The sequence below is a fragment of the Synchiropus splendidus genome, chromosome 5, assembly GCF_027744825.2.
Source record: "Synchiropus splendidus isolate RoL2022-P1 chromosome 5, RoL_Sspl_1.0, whole genome shotgun sequence".
Taxonomy (NCBI): domain Eukaryota; kingdom Metazoa; phylum Chordata; class Actinopteri; order Syngnathiformes; family Callionymidae; genus Synchiropus; species Synchiropus splendidus.
In genome coordinates, this window is record NC_071338.1 from 9123532 (window position 1) to 9140603 (window position 17072).

General features: G+C 41.7%; 1 protein-coding gene across 2 annotated transcripts in view; it reads left to right on the forward strand.

The window, feature by feature from the left end:
* dnah9 (dynein, axonemal, heavy chain 9) overlaps positions 1-17072 on the forward strand; it is a 32469-nt gene that overhangs the window by 208 nt on the left and 15189 nt on the right. Inside the window, exons 1-41 of one of the 2 annotated variants that reach the window (XM_053864954.1) lie at positions 665-800; positions 1498-1888; positions 2314-2510; positions 2593-2751; positions 3361-3491; positions 3610-3821; positions 3976-4209; positions 4288-4455; positions 4594-4698; positions 4853-5003; positions 5103-5217; positions 5309-5377; positions 5717-5843; positions 6099-6245; positions 6607-6715; positions 7243-7484; positions 7565-7700; positions 8507-8697; positions 8768-9024; positions 9135-9296; positions 9443-9665; positions 9796-9962; positions 10071-10214; positions 10567-10726; positions 10820-10975; positions 11149-11281; positions 11629-11906; positions 12186-12316; positions 12399-12525; positions 13067-13219; positions 13373-13498; positions 13594-13833; positions 13946-14106; positions 14335-14491; positions 14625-14729; positions 14895-15052; positions 15129-15267; positions 15391-15678; positions 16345-16555; positions 16630-16757; positions 16899-17007. In XM_053864954.1, the coding sequence (XP_053720929.1) occupies positions 1529-1888; positions 2314-2510; positions 2593-2751; positions 3361-3491; positions 3610-3821; positions 3976-4209; positions 4288-4455; positions 4594-4698; positions 4853-5003; positions 5103-5217; positions 5309-5377; positions 5717-5843; positions 6099-6245; positions 6607-6715; positions 7243-7484; positions 7565-7700; positions 8507-8697; positions 8768-9024; positions 9135-9296; positions 9443-9665; positions 9796-9962; positions 10071-10214; positions 10567-10726; positions 10820-10975; positions 11149-11281; positions 11629-11906; positions 12186-12316; positions 12399-12525; positions 13067-13219; positions 13373-13498; positions 13594-13833; positions 13946-14106; positions 14335-14491; positions 14625-14729; positions 14895-15052; positions 15129-15267; positions 15391-15678; positions 16345-16555; positions 16630-16757; positions 16899-17007 (6766 nt within the window). In that variant the 5' untranslated portion in view covers positions 665-800; positions 1498-1528. Of the gene's footprint in view, positions 1-664; positions 801-1497; positions 1889-2313; positions 2511-2592; positions 2752-3360; positions 3492-3609; positions 3822-3975; positions 4210-4287; positions 4456-4593; positions 4699-4852; positions 5004-5102; positions 5218-5308; positions 5378-5716; positions 5844-6098; positions 6246-6606; positions 6716-7242; positions 7485-7564; positions 7701-8506; positions 8698-8767; positions 9025-9134; positions 9297-9442; positions 9666-9795; positions 9963-10070; positions 10215-10566; positions 10727-10819; positions 10976-11148; positions 11282-11628; positions 11907-12185; positions 12317-12398; positions 12526-13066; positions 13220-13372; positions 13499-13593; positions 13834-13945; positions 14107-14334; positions 14492-14624; positions 14730-14894; positions 15053-15128; positions 15268-15390; positions 15679-16344; positions 16556-16629; positions 16758-16898; positions 17008-17072 lie in introns of those variants that run through there. The other variant, XM_053864953.1, reaches the window with a different exon arrangement.

Here is a 17072-nt window from a genome sequence, read left to right on the forward strand (position 1 = left end):
CGGTAAGGATGAAAGGGAAGGTGTCCAAAAGGGTGGTGAGGCCAGCAATGTTGTATGGTTTGGAAACAGTGGCACTGATGAAAAGACAGGAGGCAGAGCTGGAGGTAGCAGAGGTGAAGATGCTGAGCTTCTCTCTGGGAGTGAGCAGGATGGATAGGATCAGGAAGCAGTAGATCAGAGGAACGGCACATGTCAGGTGTTTAGGAGGCTAGATGGAGATGGTTTGGACATGTACAGAGGAGAGAGAGCCAGTACATTAGTAGGAAGATGTTGAGGTTGGAACTGCCAGGCAGAAGGTGGAGAGGAAGGCCAAAGAGGAGATTGATGGAGGTGGTGAAGGAGGACATGAGGTTTGTAGGTTTGAGAGAAGAGGAAGCAGAGGACAGGTGAGATGGAGGAGGATGATCCGCTGTGACAAGGGCATCAGTTTGGTGTGAGAACAGGGCAGGGACAAAAACTATGAGAAAAAGCGACTTTTAAAAAATGGTGGGGACGCTGATTATAATATGTTTTACTCTATATATAACGAATATATAACTTTTTAAAACTTGTAAATGTTGCGTAATGTAAATATTTATCCGGTTTATGAATCCCTGCTTTAGCGATACTTTATGTCCAATTCAGGCCACTGTAGATCAATCTACTTCTGCTACCTTGAGCTGATTATGTTTTGAATAAACGAGGAAATTTAGTTACACGTGACTTGGAATAGGTCGCTTTCGCTGCTTTTTTTTCGCTCTCTCGAATGAAGCGCTGATCTACGTGCAATATCTCGGACGCATGCGGCACGGTGCGTTCAGGTGTGTCGGAAGTTTTTTTTAACTACTCAAAATAAACGGATTGAGGGTGATTTCACGGGGTTTGTGTGTGTTGAGGACAAATGCACCGTGTGCTAAAATCTGTGCGCGTGTGTGTGTGCACGTTTGTCAGGTCAGTGGACAAATTTATGAATTAATTTGTCAGCTGATCCTCGGTAGACCGTCTATATTTAGTTTCATTCATTTATCGCTGGTTATGTTCTTCAAGTGTTCATTCATGTCATGAGAATGTGTTTTCAAATCCCGAGTTATGATCCAACGACTTCATGGGAAAGGTTGAGTGGTATATTGTGACTTACATTGTGAGCTTTTTGAACAAAGCATTTGTATATTGCGCAATTCAATATACAACATATGTATTTCCACTTAAATACACTATAGTGAGCTGAAAAAAATCACCAAAAAGAGAAGTGAATTGACTTGGGGATACTGACTATATGAGTTCATACTGAAAGCCCTTTTGGAATTATATGGAAATGAACTGTATTTAAGTACAAAAGTTTAATTACACTTTTTAATTATTATTCTGTGGTTTTGCAACTATCTGTTGTCACCGGCCCACTTTGCGTGGCACTTCCTCTTCATTTTCAATAGAAAGTTTGTGAGGCACCTGTGTGTTTAATCCTAGTAACCGCATCACTATAGCAACGCTCATACAATCATTGACTTTACTCCGCAGCTCTTGAGAGAATCCCTGCATTCCCTCAGACATGGGCAAAGAGAAGGAGCCAGAGGTGGTGATCCAGGACAAGAGACTGGACTACCTCGGAGAGTTTGTCCAGCGAGCCCTCAAAGTGAAGCAGGACAAGTGGCAGAAATGTTTGGTCAACGAGGAGCAGCGGATGGTGTTGATGGAGTTCCTGGACAAACCTGAGCCGATGACGCTGGTGGTGTCCTTGACCCAGGCGGGTCTCCTGGAGCCAGCGACGGAACTCTCCACTGCTGGCAAGGGCGTATACTTCATGAAGAAGACCCGGGCCGCCCTCGCCCCTGACACTTACAAGAATCAGCTGATCTTTGGGGACCTCTCCGACTCGCCACTGGAGCAGTTCTGCACTGTGTTTCTGGAGGTATGCTGACCTACCTGGGATAATTGTTGTCATACTATTGGGTATTTGTTCGAATGTAATGGAAACCTCTAGTGATAAAGTGATCATTCAAAACCAGAGAAACTTTTATCTTTAGCAGATAAAGCTAGAGCTAAGCTAACAACACAGGTGCATTCTCAAAAGTTAGGTAACTTCTCTGATAGTTAGCTCTTCAAAATGTGTCATAGAATAAAGGTACAGACGTACATCCAATTTCACTCCACTATGGACATCCTCTTCTTATTGAAAGAAACTTGTTGACGTGTAGCTATGTTAGAATACGACCACTGTAGCCCTAACTAAATCTTCATCTTCCTCAAAGATCATGAAGAAATCTGTGTCTGCACTGTATACATTTAAAAAAAAAAGTCCATCTGATGGGTCATTGTGAATCTTCTTCAAAACAGGCAGTAGATCCTTTATTGTCAAACCGTAAAAACCAAGCAGGCTGGCCGGAAGTGGTGTCTCAAGAAATCCAGCATGCTGTCCAGTCCTTCAGGAGAAGTGTACTGGAGGTGTTGAGCCATGTCCAGGGAAAACCACTGCTGCCCTTTCTAACAAGTTTCAAGAGAGTGGATCAGATTGTCAAGGAGATGAGCAGGAGGTAAGCATCGCCTCTGATCATCAGCAGCTTGTGAGTGTGCACACTGTCCATTAATTCTGCAAGTATATGTGAAACTTTACAGCAGCAAAAAAGTAGATGCAGGTGTCATTCATGCCTTGGAGTCAGCAGTGTTTGAGTGGAGCCATCAGATCCGTGTAGTGCTCGAAAAAGACTCCTCGGAGGCTTTAATGGGCGGCAAGAACCCAACACCAGATGCAGAGCTTCAATTCTGGAAGAGCAGGTTTGTAATTACGACACTCACTGAATATCCAGTAGCAACGTCTGACAAACACCTTGTGATCAAGCAACGCCTTGGACGTATAATACAATAGTAACCAAGTTAGTGATTCTATGTTCTACTTATTGGTTTCACAGCAGCAATGTATGCATCTTCTTTAATGTGATCCAGTCTGATAAGTATGTTCACATGTCAATTTGTTTTGGGTCATTTTATGCTAATTCTAGTTTTCATTGATGAGTCCATATTTACTTATATTCTTTCCAAAAAGTAACAGAAGCATAACATAACATGCATATGTTTTTCTACATTAACAATTATAGTATACAAATATATAATTGTGTTATCTTTAAAAATATATAAATAAATAAAATGATTGGTTAAAAAGCGAATTAATGAATGACAAAAATCATTTGCATGTCAGATGTTCGATGTATGTATGTATGTATGTAATGTAATGTAATGTATGTATGTATGTATGTAATGTAATGTAATGTATGTATGTATGTATGTAATGTAATGTATGTATGTATGCATGTATGCATGTATGCATGTATGTATGTTTGAGAAATGATCAGCAAAATTTATTTCACATCTAATATCTGTCCAAAGGAACAATGATCTTAAGTCTATCAACAACGTGTTAACATCTCCCGACATGAAAAAGATGAAGAGTCTCTTGGAGGCTGCAGCGAGTAGCTATTGCTCAACCTTTAATCACATCAGACGCAATGTCATTGCTGGTAAGTGCCTGTAGGCGTATGCAAAATTTCTGCAAAACATGATTGATAGTCATAAAGGCAACATAATGTAGCTCCTGAGATGAGGCTGTTCTGACATGATTTTTCGGTCTCCCGCCAGCCTTGGAAGAATCAGAGGACATATGCAAATACTTGAGGACCATGGAGTACCTCTTCGAAGACATGGAGAATGAAGAATTTCCTGAAATTCAGAGGCAGATTGGTCCTCTGATGCACACGGTTTGTCTTGTGTGGACTCACTCTTGGCACTACAACGTCCCTGCCCGACTTATTGTTCTGCTGCAGGAGATCATCAACCTTCTCATTCAGCAGGTCGGCAAGCCATTCATTTGCATGCATTTAAGTTTATTTGATGGAGTTAATTTGAACATCCATGCTTATTATTCTCTCAGTTTGGAGAAGGCTTGGGTACACGATGAATTAGAAGAAAGTTCTCACAGATTTCATTTTTCTCTCCGGCCACCAGACCCAGGCATTTCTGGCTCCAGATGAAATTCTCGTTGGAGAGGTTTTGGAATCTCTCCAAAGGGTGGATTTGAGCCTGGACACCCTTAAGCTCTTTAAGGACACTTATGAGGACAGAAGAAACAATTTGGATAAATATAAAACAAACGGCAGCGCGGTGAAACTTTGGGATTTCCCTTCATTTCTGATTTTCTCTCGACTAGACAGTTTTTTCGAGCGAATCAATACCATTAAGGTAATGACGCCGTCAAATGACAGCGTTTCAGATTCTTAAAAAAAACCCCCCACCATTTGTCTGTTCACTTTTACACAGGGGATTTTGCTGACCGCTGTGGACTTTGAAAAACTGGAAAAGATCGAGATTGGAGGCCTCCGAGGCCAAACATTAAACGAGCAGGTGCAAAGCCTCAATGTGGAGTTCACAAACTTATACAAGTGTGTGACTGAGAAGCCATACGATTGCTTGGACCTGAGCAATGAGGTAAGCGTGGTGGTGACAGAAATGTATTTCAGCTTGGTCAGAGTGCTACAAATAAATACCAGTGGAATGTTACACAGAAAGCAGGCTATGTTCTCTACTACTGTTAGTTGAGCAGGAAAGACGATTTGCTTCTTTCAGGCCTTTGAGAAAGATGTGAAGGATTTCCAGCTGAAGGTGGATGACATCGACAGGCGACTTGGAGCCGTCTTCTGCCAGGCCTTTGACGATGTTCCTGGATTTGAGGTCTTAGCAATACACAAAGATGATGACATAGATTTAAAAAAAAATGAAAGATGATGAATAAAGTAAATATTTACTATGAATATTTTTTATGTTGCAGAAGTGAAATAATGAGCTGTGTGAATTACATCCTACAGCCTTTTTTTTCCATCTCCAGGTCTTGGATATGTTCGGTACCTTGCTACGTCGCCCACTGGTGGATGAAATATTTATGGACAGATACCCATGTTTGGTGACCATGTTTGATAAGAACCTAGATTCTTGTAAATTCATTTACAACTGCCAGATTAAGGAAGAAAAGGAACGAGGTGGGTATTATTGATTGATTTGACATACATTTTTCAATCTCCACTTCATTTTATTTAAGTATTTCTGTCATCGACTTTGACTCTGATGAACCCTGTCAGGTTCTGCTTGGGTGGGTAAGAATATGCCACCGTTATCTGGTGGCTTGAGGTGGGCCAGGCAGTTGAAACAGAGCATTCAGAAAGACTACAACAGGTTTCAGCAGGTCTCTTATCCGTAAGTGCATTTTCTGGCGTGAATTACATTAAATGAAACCTGGATTTCAGGCAAAATGTTGCCTTGTTTGTCATCTGTTGTCTGTTTGCAGGTGTTTGGAGTCTGAAGAGGGATGCCGGGTCACCAAGAAATATGATGAGATGATGGAACTATTAAAAAAGTAAGACCTTGCAAGTCAATGTGGGTTTGTTTGCGTAAAGGGCCGATATTATTTTTTTCTGATACTGCGGTAGTCTTCTTGGATATTTGGGGCCTCAGAATGCATAACCTAACTGGATGATTGATGATTTATATTTTAGCAGTATTGTATTTCATATATATTTGTATCACACTTTTTATTAATAACTAATTTTAACCAAGTTTATTTTGCTTTTGTAATATCTGTCACCTCAGACCAAAAAGTTATGACCCTCTCCTACAACACAATTAACATTTATTCATACATTCTTTTTACTGTCTGATCATAACCACAGATAGTCCTCTCTCAATGCCACTCCAGGTACTCCGACAACCTGTATGAGAAATGGACGTCTAGCGTCGGCGAGGTTTCCCTGAAAAACCTTAACCTGCCACTGATCAGCAGAGATCCCTCCTCTCAACTTATATCAGTCAACTTCAACCCTCAGGTTTTTACATGACTCACATTATCACTTTTTTCTTCATATGCCGCACTAAGGTGTGTTATTTAAAGTTATGTCTTAAATGCCACTTTTTTGTTTTCAGCAATCATTCTTGAAAAACCCTTCTTTGTCGTCTTTGTCTTTTCTTCTTTCTGTTTTGAAGGCAGTGTTGCACAAACAACTTAAACTGAGTGGTATAAAATGGTTTTGTCATAGTTGTTTCTCCCCTCACCTCACTCTTAACATTCCCTGTATCTGTAGTTGTCGTGTGTGTTGCGGGAAATGAAGTACCTTCAGGCCTGGCATATTGAAGACATTCCTGAAACAGCAGTACAAATCTACTCCAACAGAGAGCAGCTTTGGAAGTACCAAGCTAACCTGGATATCCTCGTGAGCCGATACAACAAGGTCAGGACTAAATGAATGCTCATCCCCAAAATAATTCAAGTGACAAGAGAGAGATGAAGACCAAAAAATCTAAACATAAAAAAAAATGTGATGAGAGTAATGTTTTGCTTACATAGCAGTAGCTGTAACCTCTTATATAGCTGATATCAGCATGCTCTCTCAAGACGGAAATGACAGCCTTGTGTAAAAATGTGGTCGCATCATATCCATCTAAAAACCATGTATTTAGGGGACCTGCATGAGAATGTGGACATAGGTGCTAGAAATTGCCATGTGATGAAATGTGTATTTTAAAACTGAAAACTTTGAAATTTGACAAGCTACATTGAAGACATTTTCTCTTTCCTCTCTATGACCGCAGGTGATACAGACTGTTAACCCTGTGGAGCGCCCACTCATTCAGAGCCAGCTGGATTCCATTGATTCCCGACTGACACAGGCAGAGAACCATCTCAACTGGAACTGTGAAGGTCTGAATGCTATTTAAAATTTAAAAAAGTGTTTTGAGAAATCAATTAAAATAGCTAAAAATATGTTGAATTTTTTTCAGACATAATTCGGTTTCCACTGCAGTTAGATTTTTTTTCAACCCACTCTAAAATTAGAAAAATCTGAAAAAGAAATAATCCAATGGAAAGCATAGGGTTACAGTTATGTAACCTCAGTTCTTTGAAAACATTTGAAACCTTCTCAGGGAGCTTTGCAGACTGGTTAAATCAATGCTCTCGCTGTGGCTGGTATTGATGCCTTTAGGTCTCAACCTTCTGCCTCTGGCTTCTGCCAGGTCAGTCTTTACAAAATGTCAAGATGGATTTTAAATCCCTATGTTGGGATGCAACCTGCCCCCTGTTTCCCCTGCCTCTCGCCCCAAGCTTAAATACTGAAGCTATATTTATGTATATATATATTATATATCTATGAATGGAAAATATTTGCAGTAGTTTTACTGTTGCGTAATGAATAAAATAAAAGTGAGGTTGATTGTTCCTCTTTGAAGGTATTTGGCAGTATATCCAGGAGATGCGAGACACAATGTGTGACTTGGAAAGCCGACTCCAGACGTCAAAGGACAATGTGGAACTGATCAAGCGTTGCATGAACTCTTGGGCAAAGCCCATGTTTAAAAGGAAAGAGGGCAAAAGAGACAGTCTGCTCAGCCTGGGGGATCGTGCTGAGAGGATTGAGCGGTTCTACACCATGGTGCGCACGTCTGGAGAAAAGATCCATCTGCATCTTAAGGTGGGTAAACTAGTTTAGATGTTGAAGTCCAGGTTTTAATGCCGCTGTTGCAAATGAGATCTTTGATCTTTGATCTTTAGTCCAACCTGGAGCTGTTTAAGGCAGACTCGTCATCAAACGAATGGAAAGCCTATGTGGAGTACATTGACAATCTGCTTATAAGTGGATTTGCTAAAAGCATTAAATGTTCCCTCAAGTTCTTCCAGGACAACACAGGTAGGATGCCACTCATGTCATATTGTTTCATGAAAAATACGTCTTTTAAACTACCACCAAATTGTGCACTATATGCTGAATACAACTAGAGGCAACTGCTTATTGACATTTAAAATGAAAAAAAGTTGTTTGAAAGCAGTGATTTCATGTTAACAAATGCTCAAAAAAAGGCTTTCATAAAATAAAGTCACTGGACGATGGACCACATTTTTGAGTGGCAAAAATGAACTTGTGAAAATGAAGTTTGTGTCAGCCATTCTGCAGCCAGGATGGGTGACAAATATCTCAGAAATTAGCATTCAGAAATTAGCCCATATGATCAATCTATGATTTAAAACTCGCTTGCTGTAGAGCAAAAAGGTTTTCAGATAACCCATGTATCCTGCTGTGTACCAATGGCAGGACATAGAGTATATGGTTTATCATCTATTTAGTTTTGGGCACACTCTTTGGTATTTGTTCACTTTGTTGTCGACAATGTCGAGAATTGTCCCATGATACTGTTCAGAATTTAGTTTTGTTAGTTTTTTTCATTCATATTTGTTTTGCCACGGCTTTTAAAATATTTTTTTCCGAGGTTGTGTAAAATATTGAGGCTGAAAACGTTTTTGTTTCGTATAAGGGTTCAAAATATTCAGTTTCATGATTTTCAATTTTGAGATTCATGCCATATTTAATGAGTGGACACTTACTCCATGGGGTCCAATGTAATTTTAAAAGCCCCCAAAACAAGCAGGGTACAACCCCTTTAACATTATACGTAACATTGTAACATGTTAATTCGATTGTTTTTGTGCTTAACGTAGAACAAAGGTCAGCGCCCCTTTTTGAGGCCCGACTGGATCTCCAGGTCCCCAACCTGGTTTTCATTCCACCTCTGGATTTGGGTGCCAGAGACAATTTTTCTGACCTGGTGGACAGGCTCATCACAGATGTGTTCAAAATGTCCACACTGGTGCCTCGCATCAACCAAGAGAACTCCTTTCCCCACTACGAGGTACAGACAGGCCATTGCTGTGGTTGCTGCCAGAAATCCGTTGGTAATGTCTGACTCTTGAACCCACCAGGCTGATATGGAGAGCAACTCAGAGTTGTCACAAATGAGACAGCTCCTGAATCGACGTGTTGAGGAGATCATGGAGGTGTGCTGCAAGTTCCGCAGCTCCCTCGAGTGCTACAGCTACTTGTATGTGGACAGCAGGAAGGACTGCATGAGTCAGTTCCTTCGGTACAGTCGTGTTCTGACCAGCAATGAGCTTAACTCTGATTCAGAAATCCCTGAGAAAGAACCCACGCTGGATAACTTCAAAGAGCAGGTTGACAAGTAAGTGACATGAGTCCATTTTTTGCCATCAATAACATGGAACGTCAGTTCCAATTTCACAGACACTTGAAACGACTAGCTGAACCATCATGTGCTTTACTCTGCTTCAGGTACGAGAAGATCTACAACAAGGTGCAGGCTTTTAAATCCGTGCATGTGTTCCAAGGATGGATGCAGGTGGATGCACGTCATATGAAGAGCTCTTTGCTTAACATCATCAAAAGATGGAGCTTCATGTTTAAACAGTACCTAATGGATCGTGTAACCAACAGGTGATGGATTTATTACTCAGTACTCATGCACTCACCAATCAAGACAGAGAAAGAGAATCTTGAATGTTTTTTGTGTTCCTCAATAGAGCTCAAGATGTGAATGGTTACTTTCAAAGTATTCAAATTTCTGCCCTTATTATCTGCAGTCTCTCCGACCTGGAAGAGTTCATCAAAACAACCAAAGAAGGCCTGGGTCAGAAAGTGGAGGAGGGTGACTATGATGGTTTGGTGGGGGTGATGGGTCACCTGCTGGCTGTGAAAGATAGACAAAAATCCACTGACACCATGTTTGAGCCACTGAAGCAAACCATAGCCCTGCTTTGGACCTATAAGCAGGAGTTACCGGATGAAGTTCATGTACAGTTGGAGGTTAGGAAGCTACACAAACATACATGTTTCACAAACTGTTGTGTTTTCCTCTTGCTCATGGCCAGTCTAAAACGGTGGTATGTGCACTGTAAAACACCTCTCTGGTTTGATTTGTGTTCTCACCGTTTAGGAGCTGCCAGAAAAGTGGATCAATGTGAAAAAGAAGGCCCTGCAAGTCAAGCAACAAGTGGCACCGCTGCAAGAGATTGAAGTGACATGCCTGCGCAAGAAGTGTGCCTCATTTGATGTGCAGCAGCACACATTCAGAGAGCGCTTCCGCAACACAGGCTTCTTCAGGTACAGCGAATCTCGATCCGGTCTCACTCCGTATTGTGATGGCCACAGCGTAGAATGTCCCATGTATTCATAATATTTCTTAAATAAAACATTTGAATTCTCAAACAGATTTGACTGTGAAGAAGCCATGGAGCTGCTGAATGAATTCCACCAGCAAATCCTGGAGCAGGAGGGAATCATGGCCTCGCTGGTGGAGTCTGCCAGTCTGTTTGAGATTAATCTGAATGAGTACCGACAGTTAAAGCAGTGCAGGTAACGGCAGTGTGCAACTAACATGTATTGGTGCCTTTAAAGCGACACTATTGTATTACAGATATGACAATGATATGGCAGACAGACTGGTTATTCCAAATTTCCAAATTTGACTTTTAGCAAAGGAACCGGGACAATGGAAATAATATGTAGAACAATAAGCTAAGGCTACCTTTATTTAAAATATACACTGTAACTTTTCGTTGTTTTCGTTTTGTTGCACAGTGGGAAAAAGAAATGCACTCTGGCTCTTAGACAAAATAAAAACTATCTTACTTGGGGAACTATCAAACCAATAGATATACACACAAGGTTCCAGTTTTAGTAACTCAGTTTTTTCTTCATCCACCAGACGTGAGGTGGTCATCCTCAAGGAACTGTGGGATTTGATAATCGTGGTGGATTCTACCATGAAAGCATGGATGCAAACTCGCTGGAGAGAAATTAATGTGGAGGACATGGAAATGGAGTGTAAAAACTTCTCCAAAGACATACGAGGGCTGGATAAGGAGGTGAGAAAAAGATTGGGAGACTCTTGTTGGTTCAGATTCTGACAGTCAATAATTTTACATCTTGAATGATTTGGGGATTTTTTCACCCTGTAGAGCCGAGCCTGGGATGCCTTCACAGGTTTGGACAGCAAGGTGAAGAACCTCCTGATCTCACTGCGTGCCGTCGGAGAGCTTCAGAATCCAGCCATTAGACCCAGGCATTGGCAGGATCTCATGAACGCCACAGGAGTCACCTTCAGCATGGACAAGGTTTGAAATCAAGTTGTTTAGTGACATAAGTGGCGTGTGATTGTTGTGAGATGATCCTGATTTATGCAATTAAGTTGGTGCTTTGTCGGCTTTACATGGTGGGAAAACCTCTTTTCTGAAATCACCTACAGTACATAGCTGGCTGAGCTTGTTTTCTGCCCTCTGTATTTTAGGATACCACACTGGCTGACCTGCTGCAGCTCAACCTCCACAACTTTGAGGAGGAGGTGAGAGGGATTGTCGACAAGTCAGTCAAAGAAATGGGCATGGAGAAAGTTCTTATTGCACTCGATTCCACATGGACAAGTAAGACACTTTTTTTGTTGTACGCATCAAACACATGTCAAAGATTTGACTGTGGTACGTGATATATAAGGGAAATAAGGGATTAAGATTTATTTATGTCGCCTAGTCATCAGAGATTATCATTGTTCAATGTTATACTGAGTTACAGACACAAGAGTAATTTATGTTTGCCCTTCTTACTGATCTAAGTTCTCCCATCATCTCAATACTTTTCCAGCTCATACATCCTGGACCTTGCAATTGAACTGCGAAATTTAAATCGAAGCAGCCCCTTTAAATGAAACAGCTTTTTTTGTTATTGTTATTATGACGTTTTTTTTTTTTTAATAAAAGAAATCTCTCTGCAGATATGGAGTTCAAGTACGAGCCCCATGAACGCACTGGGCTGTCTCTACTCCGGTTTGAGGAGGAACTTATTGAGACGCTGGAGGAGAACCAGGTCCAACTCCAGAACATCACAGCTTCCAAGTATATTGGTCCATTTGAGGAAAGACTGACAACATGGCAGACCAAGTTGTCCATCGCTGACTCGGTCATCTCCATCTGGTTTGAGGTGCAAAGAACATGGACTCACCTTGAGAGCATCTTCATTGGATCAGAGGACATACGCACACAGTTGCCTGAGGTGTGAATCACGTTTCCACTGTATTCATATACACATCTAGGTTCACTTTTACATGCACACATTCGCAGAGGAGAGGTTTTTATTTGACATTTTTGAAGGCACTGCTGAGGGAATCCCAAGACATCGCACAAATCTGTTAATGTCCTCATTTCACTGAGATCTCTATGGGGCCAACCATCTCATAAATGCCTCACAATATCATATAATTTATTTTGTCTTCAAAGTCAAACAATGACATTGTGACATTTCCTGATAGTAGTGAATTGTGTTCTCTTGCAGGACTCAAAGTGCTTTGAAGGCATTGACTCTGATTTTAAAGGGTTGGCAGCTGGTATGGAAGCAACACCGAATGTTTTGATAGCCACCAATAAACCTGGTCTGTTTGATAAACTGGATGACATCCAGACTAGGTGAGGGTGCAGCAAAGGTTCCTGGTTGCTGCACTGCTAAATAAATCACCCACAAACCATAAATGCCTTTGGTTTTTTTCAGACTGGCTATGTGTGAAAAAGCTCTTGCAGAATATTTGGATACCAAACGTCTGGCCTTCCCCAGATTTTACTTCATCTCCTCGGCTGATCTCTTGGACATCATGTCCAATGGAACCAATCCATACCAGGTGATTTTTACAACCTGAAGCATGTGATTCTTTGAAGTTGCTTCACCCATTATTGCTCTTTACACTCTACTTTTAAACACTCGTCTATAATGCATTATAAGTACATTCATTAGACATTATAATGAATTTATAAAGCCTTATAAAACATGTTATGAATGCTCATAGTAATGTATGGTAACTTAGGTCATTTTTTCATCAAGTAGTGTAAGTTGTAAGTCCTAACTTTATCTAGTTCTAGACTCTAGACCTTGTTCACCTTGTGTAACTGTGCATTTCAATGCATTATGATGTATTATGAATGTACTGATAATGAATTATAGATGACAACATCATATGAAGTGTAATGTACTGTAATGTTTTTGCCAAGGCACCTTGATTGATGGAATCCAGATTTTGGAACGCAAACTTAACTAAAAGTATGTTAGTAAATGGTATTAGTGCAGGCATCTCTGCATGCGGATTGAAAGTTGAATGAAGATGATAGTGGGTGATTTTCCCACAACCTGACCGCTTGCTAGAATGTTTTTTTGTGCCTTTCCAGGTCCAGAAACATTTGTCTAAACTTTTTGACAACATGCTCAAGATGAAATTTGGAGATGATGCAAGTGGAAACCCCACTAAGGATGGTCTGGGCATGTACAGTAAAGAGGAGGAGTACGTCCCGTTTGATAAGATTTGTGACTGCACAGGACAGGTAAACGCCTCATATAACCAACAGCGAAACATGTTAAACAGAAATTGTACTCCCGATGAGAGATGTGAAGACATAGCCATCACAATAGCATTTGATCTTTGCAAGATTCTTTTTAATAAGCCTTTTAATAACAAATTTTGAAACATATCCAAGGTGGAGGCGTGGCTGAACCGGGTCATGGACCGAATGCGCGCAACTGTCCGCCATGAGATGACAGACGCAGTGGTGGCGTACGAGGACAAGCCCAGAGAGCAATGGCTGTTTGACTACCCAGCACAGGTAAGGCCACAACCGTCATGCACACAGTGAGAAGTTAAGGAAGAATACCAAGCATCTTAAACAAACCTTCTCATTCTATGTGCTGTCTACCTCAGGTGGCTTTGACCTGCACTCAAATCTGGTGGACCACAGACGTAGGAATGGCTTTTGCTCGTCTGGAGGAAGGCTTTGAAAACGCCATGAAGCAGTATTACAAGAAGCAGATAGCTCAGCTCAACACCCTCATCACTTTGCTGATTGGTGAACTCACACCAGGCGACCGTCAGAAGGTCATGACCATCTGTACCATCGACGTCCACGCACGAGATGTCGTAGCCAAGATGATCGCGCAGAAGGTCAGTTGTATGATGGGATGAAGCGGCCCATGATAAAAGATGACATAGATGTCATTGTTCAAATATATATTAATCAATTAATCATTGGATTCATCCACATTCTCTTTTTAAGTTGGACAATTCTCAAGCATTCCTGTGGCTTTCCCAACTGAGACACAGATGGTGTGACAAGGAGAAGCATTGTTTCGCAAACATCTGCGACGCCCAGTTCCTCTACTCCTACGAGTATTTGGGCAACACGCCGCGTTTAGTCATCACCCCCTTAACAGACAGGTGAAGGAATTCATCACGCAGTGTTTCATTTTCAGACCATGGCCAACAGTAGATTCATGATAAAATCATAAATGATCTGCAGGATTTCTATGTTAATGTACTAGAACAAAAATATCACTGGCGTAATACACTACCAGGAGGAATGATGTATCAGTTAAATACATCAGTATTTGTCATTCGCACAAAACTTTGCAAATCGATTTGTAATTATTTTCATCCCTAATTTAGATGCTACATTACTCTGACTCAGTCGCTGCACCTTACCATGAGCGGCGCCCCAGCCGGGCCTGCAGGGACAGGCAAGACAGAGACTACCAAAGATCTTGGACGAGCCCTCGGAATCATGGTCTACGTGTTTAACTGCTCTGAACAAATGGACTACAAGGTGAACAGTAAAAATGGATGAGATGTATGAATCATCGTTCACGTCATTCCTGACGGAGTCGTATCAAATGTGTATTCTCTCTACTTCAATCCAATAAACCATTTTATGACACCACCTACTCTGTGCCCTACAGTCCTGTGGGAACATCTACAAGGGTCTGGCTCAGACTGGAGCGTGGGGCTGCTTTGATGAATTCAACAGGATCTCAGTGGAGGTCCTGTCTGTGGTGGCTGTGCAGGTAATGATCAGGGGAGATACTGAAATCATCAATTTTCTTTTTATTGGGACATTTCATACATGAATATTTAAAAACACAGATATGAAATTCAGTGCTCTCTTTCTAAAGCCGTCTCTCCGAATCCTGTTTTGTGGTGTTGGTTGTCTCATTCATGCACATGTGCAGGTCAAAAGTATCCAGGATGCCATTCGTGACAAGAAGAAGAGGTTCAACTTCATGGGAGAGGAAGTGAATCTTGTTCCTTCAGTTGGCATTTTCATCACCATGAATCCCGGCTATGCTGGCAGGACTGAGCTTCCTGAAAATCTTAAGGCTTTGTTCAGGTTGGTGTCGAGTGAGAAGATTTGCCTGGAACATCACTCATTTTCATCATGTCATATTTTTGTTCTTCTTCCTCAGACCGTGTGCTATGGTGGTGCCAGATTTTGAGCTGATTTGTGAAATTATGCTGGTGGCCGAGGGCTTCATTACTGCCCGCATCCTGGCCAGGAAGTTCATCACACTTTACACTCTTTGCAAAGAGCTGCTGTCCAAACAGGTACATGATTACATGAAGAGGCACAGGAAAAATCCGATGCTCATGTTTGGGTTGAATTGAAAGATTTGATTTTTGTCTTGAACACCTGCTTTGGCACCGACACCATCCTCTTGTACGCCACAGGACCACTACGACTGGGGTCTTCGAGCCATCAAGTCTGTGCTCGTGGTAGCTGGATCTCTGAAAAGGGGGGATCCAGAAAGAGCAGAGGACCAAGTGCTCATGAGAGCGCTGAGAGATTTCAACATTCCCAAAATTGTAACAGACGACATGCCCGTCTTCATGGGTCTCATTGGCGACCTGTTTCCTGCGGTTGACGTCCCCAGGAAGAGGGACCTTAATCTAGAGGAGCAAGTGAAGAAGTCTGTTGTGGACCTGAAGCTACAGCCTGATGACAATTTTGTGCTCAAGGTACAATGTTTAAAGTGTTGGTAGATGGTAGCGCGTGATACCTTTGCCTGGGCAAGTGATTCAATCTGGGATGGGTTGTTATCCACCTCTCGACAGATTTTCTTGGCCAGTCAGGGGGACACCTTATGCTTCCTGCCATGGCCATTGAGGTTTTTAACAGAGTTGGACTTCCTGTGCTTGTTGATGATGCTCTGAACTGTTATCATCATAATATGGCCTGGTAACCTTCTCCTTGGCTGTAGCCTGCACAAGACATTGATGCAGATCCTCACTGAGCTCCTTCTTGGCCATAATGGTCAGAAAATGCGGCAGAACACAATATTTTTCCTCACTTCTGGAGTCACTATTTTGATCACCGGATGTTGGATGCTGAATAATTGGTCAACAAAGAAGAGTATATTCCATGGGAACATCTTGAGATAACTATAGAAACCAAAAGATGACATGTTTTTCTGAGAGTTTGAATAATTGAATATGAATAATTCTAAACGTTTGGCCATATATTTTCCTAAGAAGGAAAGTTTTGCCGCTCATTTGTAGATTTGTGCCTAGTGGTGAGGAGACATAAGATACGCAGGAATTACCAGCATAATAGCTTTTGTAAATGAAGAATTTGTACAGTGGAATGCCTTTTTCTTTTGACCTACTTTAAAACTCTTGTCCCAGGTTGTGCAACTAGAGGAGCTCCTGGCTGTGCGCCACTCTGTCTTTGTGATTGGGAATGCAGGCACGGGAAAGAGTCAGGTGTGGAAGTCTCTCCAAAAGACATACAAGAACTTGGGACGCAAAGCAGTGTGGGTTGATTTAAACCCGAAGGCGGTAACAAATGATGAACTGTTTGGCATCATTAATCCAGCGACCAGAGAGTGGAAAGATGGTAGTTTACTCCGGCGGGGAATGTGGTGATGAATATTGTTGGTAAAACTATGTGTCAATCCTCTGTTTAAACAGGCCTCTTCTCCTGTGTCATGCGTGACCTAGCAAATGTCACCCACAATGGGCCGAAGTGGATTGTTTTGGATGGAGACATTGATCCAATGTGGATTGAGTCGCTCAACACAGTCATGGATGACAACAAGGTGTGATCAAGTTTACACGATTTAAAGTAAACATGTACAAAGAAGAGGATACTGAGTTGTCTGGAGACTCAACAGAGTCATGATTATTGTGGCCTCCACCGACCCGTCATAGTTTGGCTTCAATGTTTATCACGTTTGCAGGTTCTGACTCTAGCCAGTAATGAGCGAATTCCCTTGAATCCTACTATGAGGCTGGTGTTTGAGATCAGTCATCTGCGCACTGCGACCCCTGCCACGGTGTCACGAGCAGGTAGTTCACCAACGTTCTCACGTCACAGGCACCAACAAGGCCTCTCCAGACGGCTGCGTCAGCCA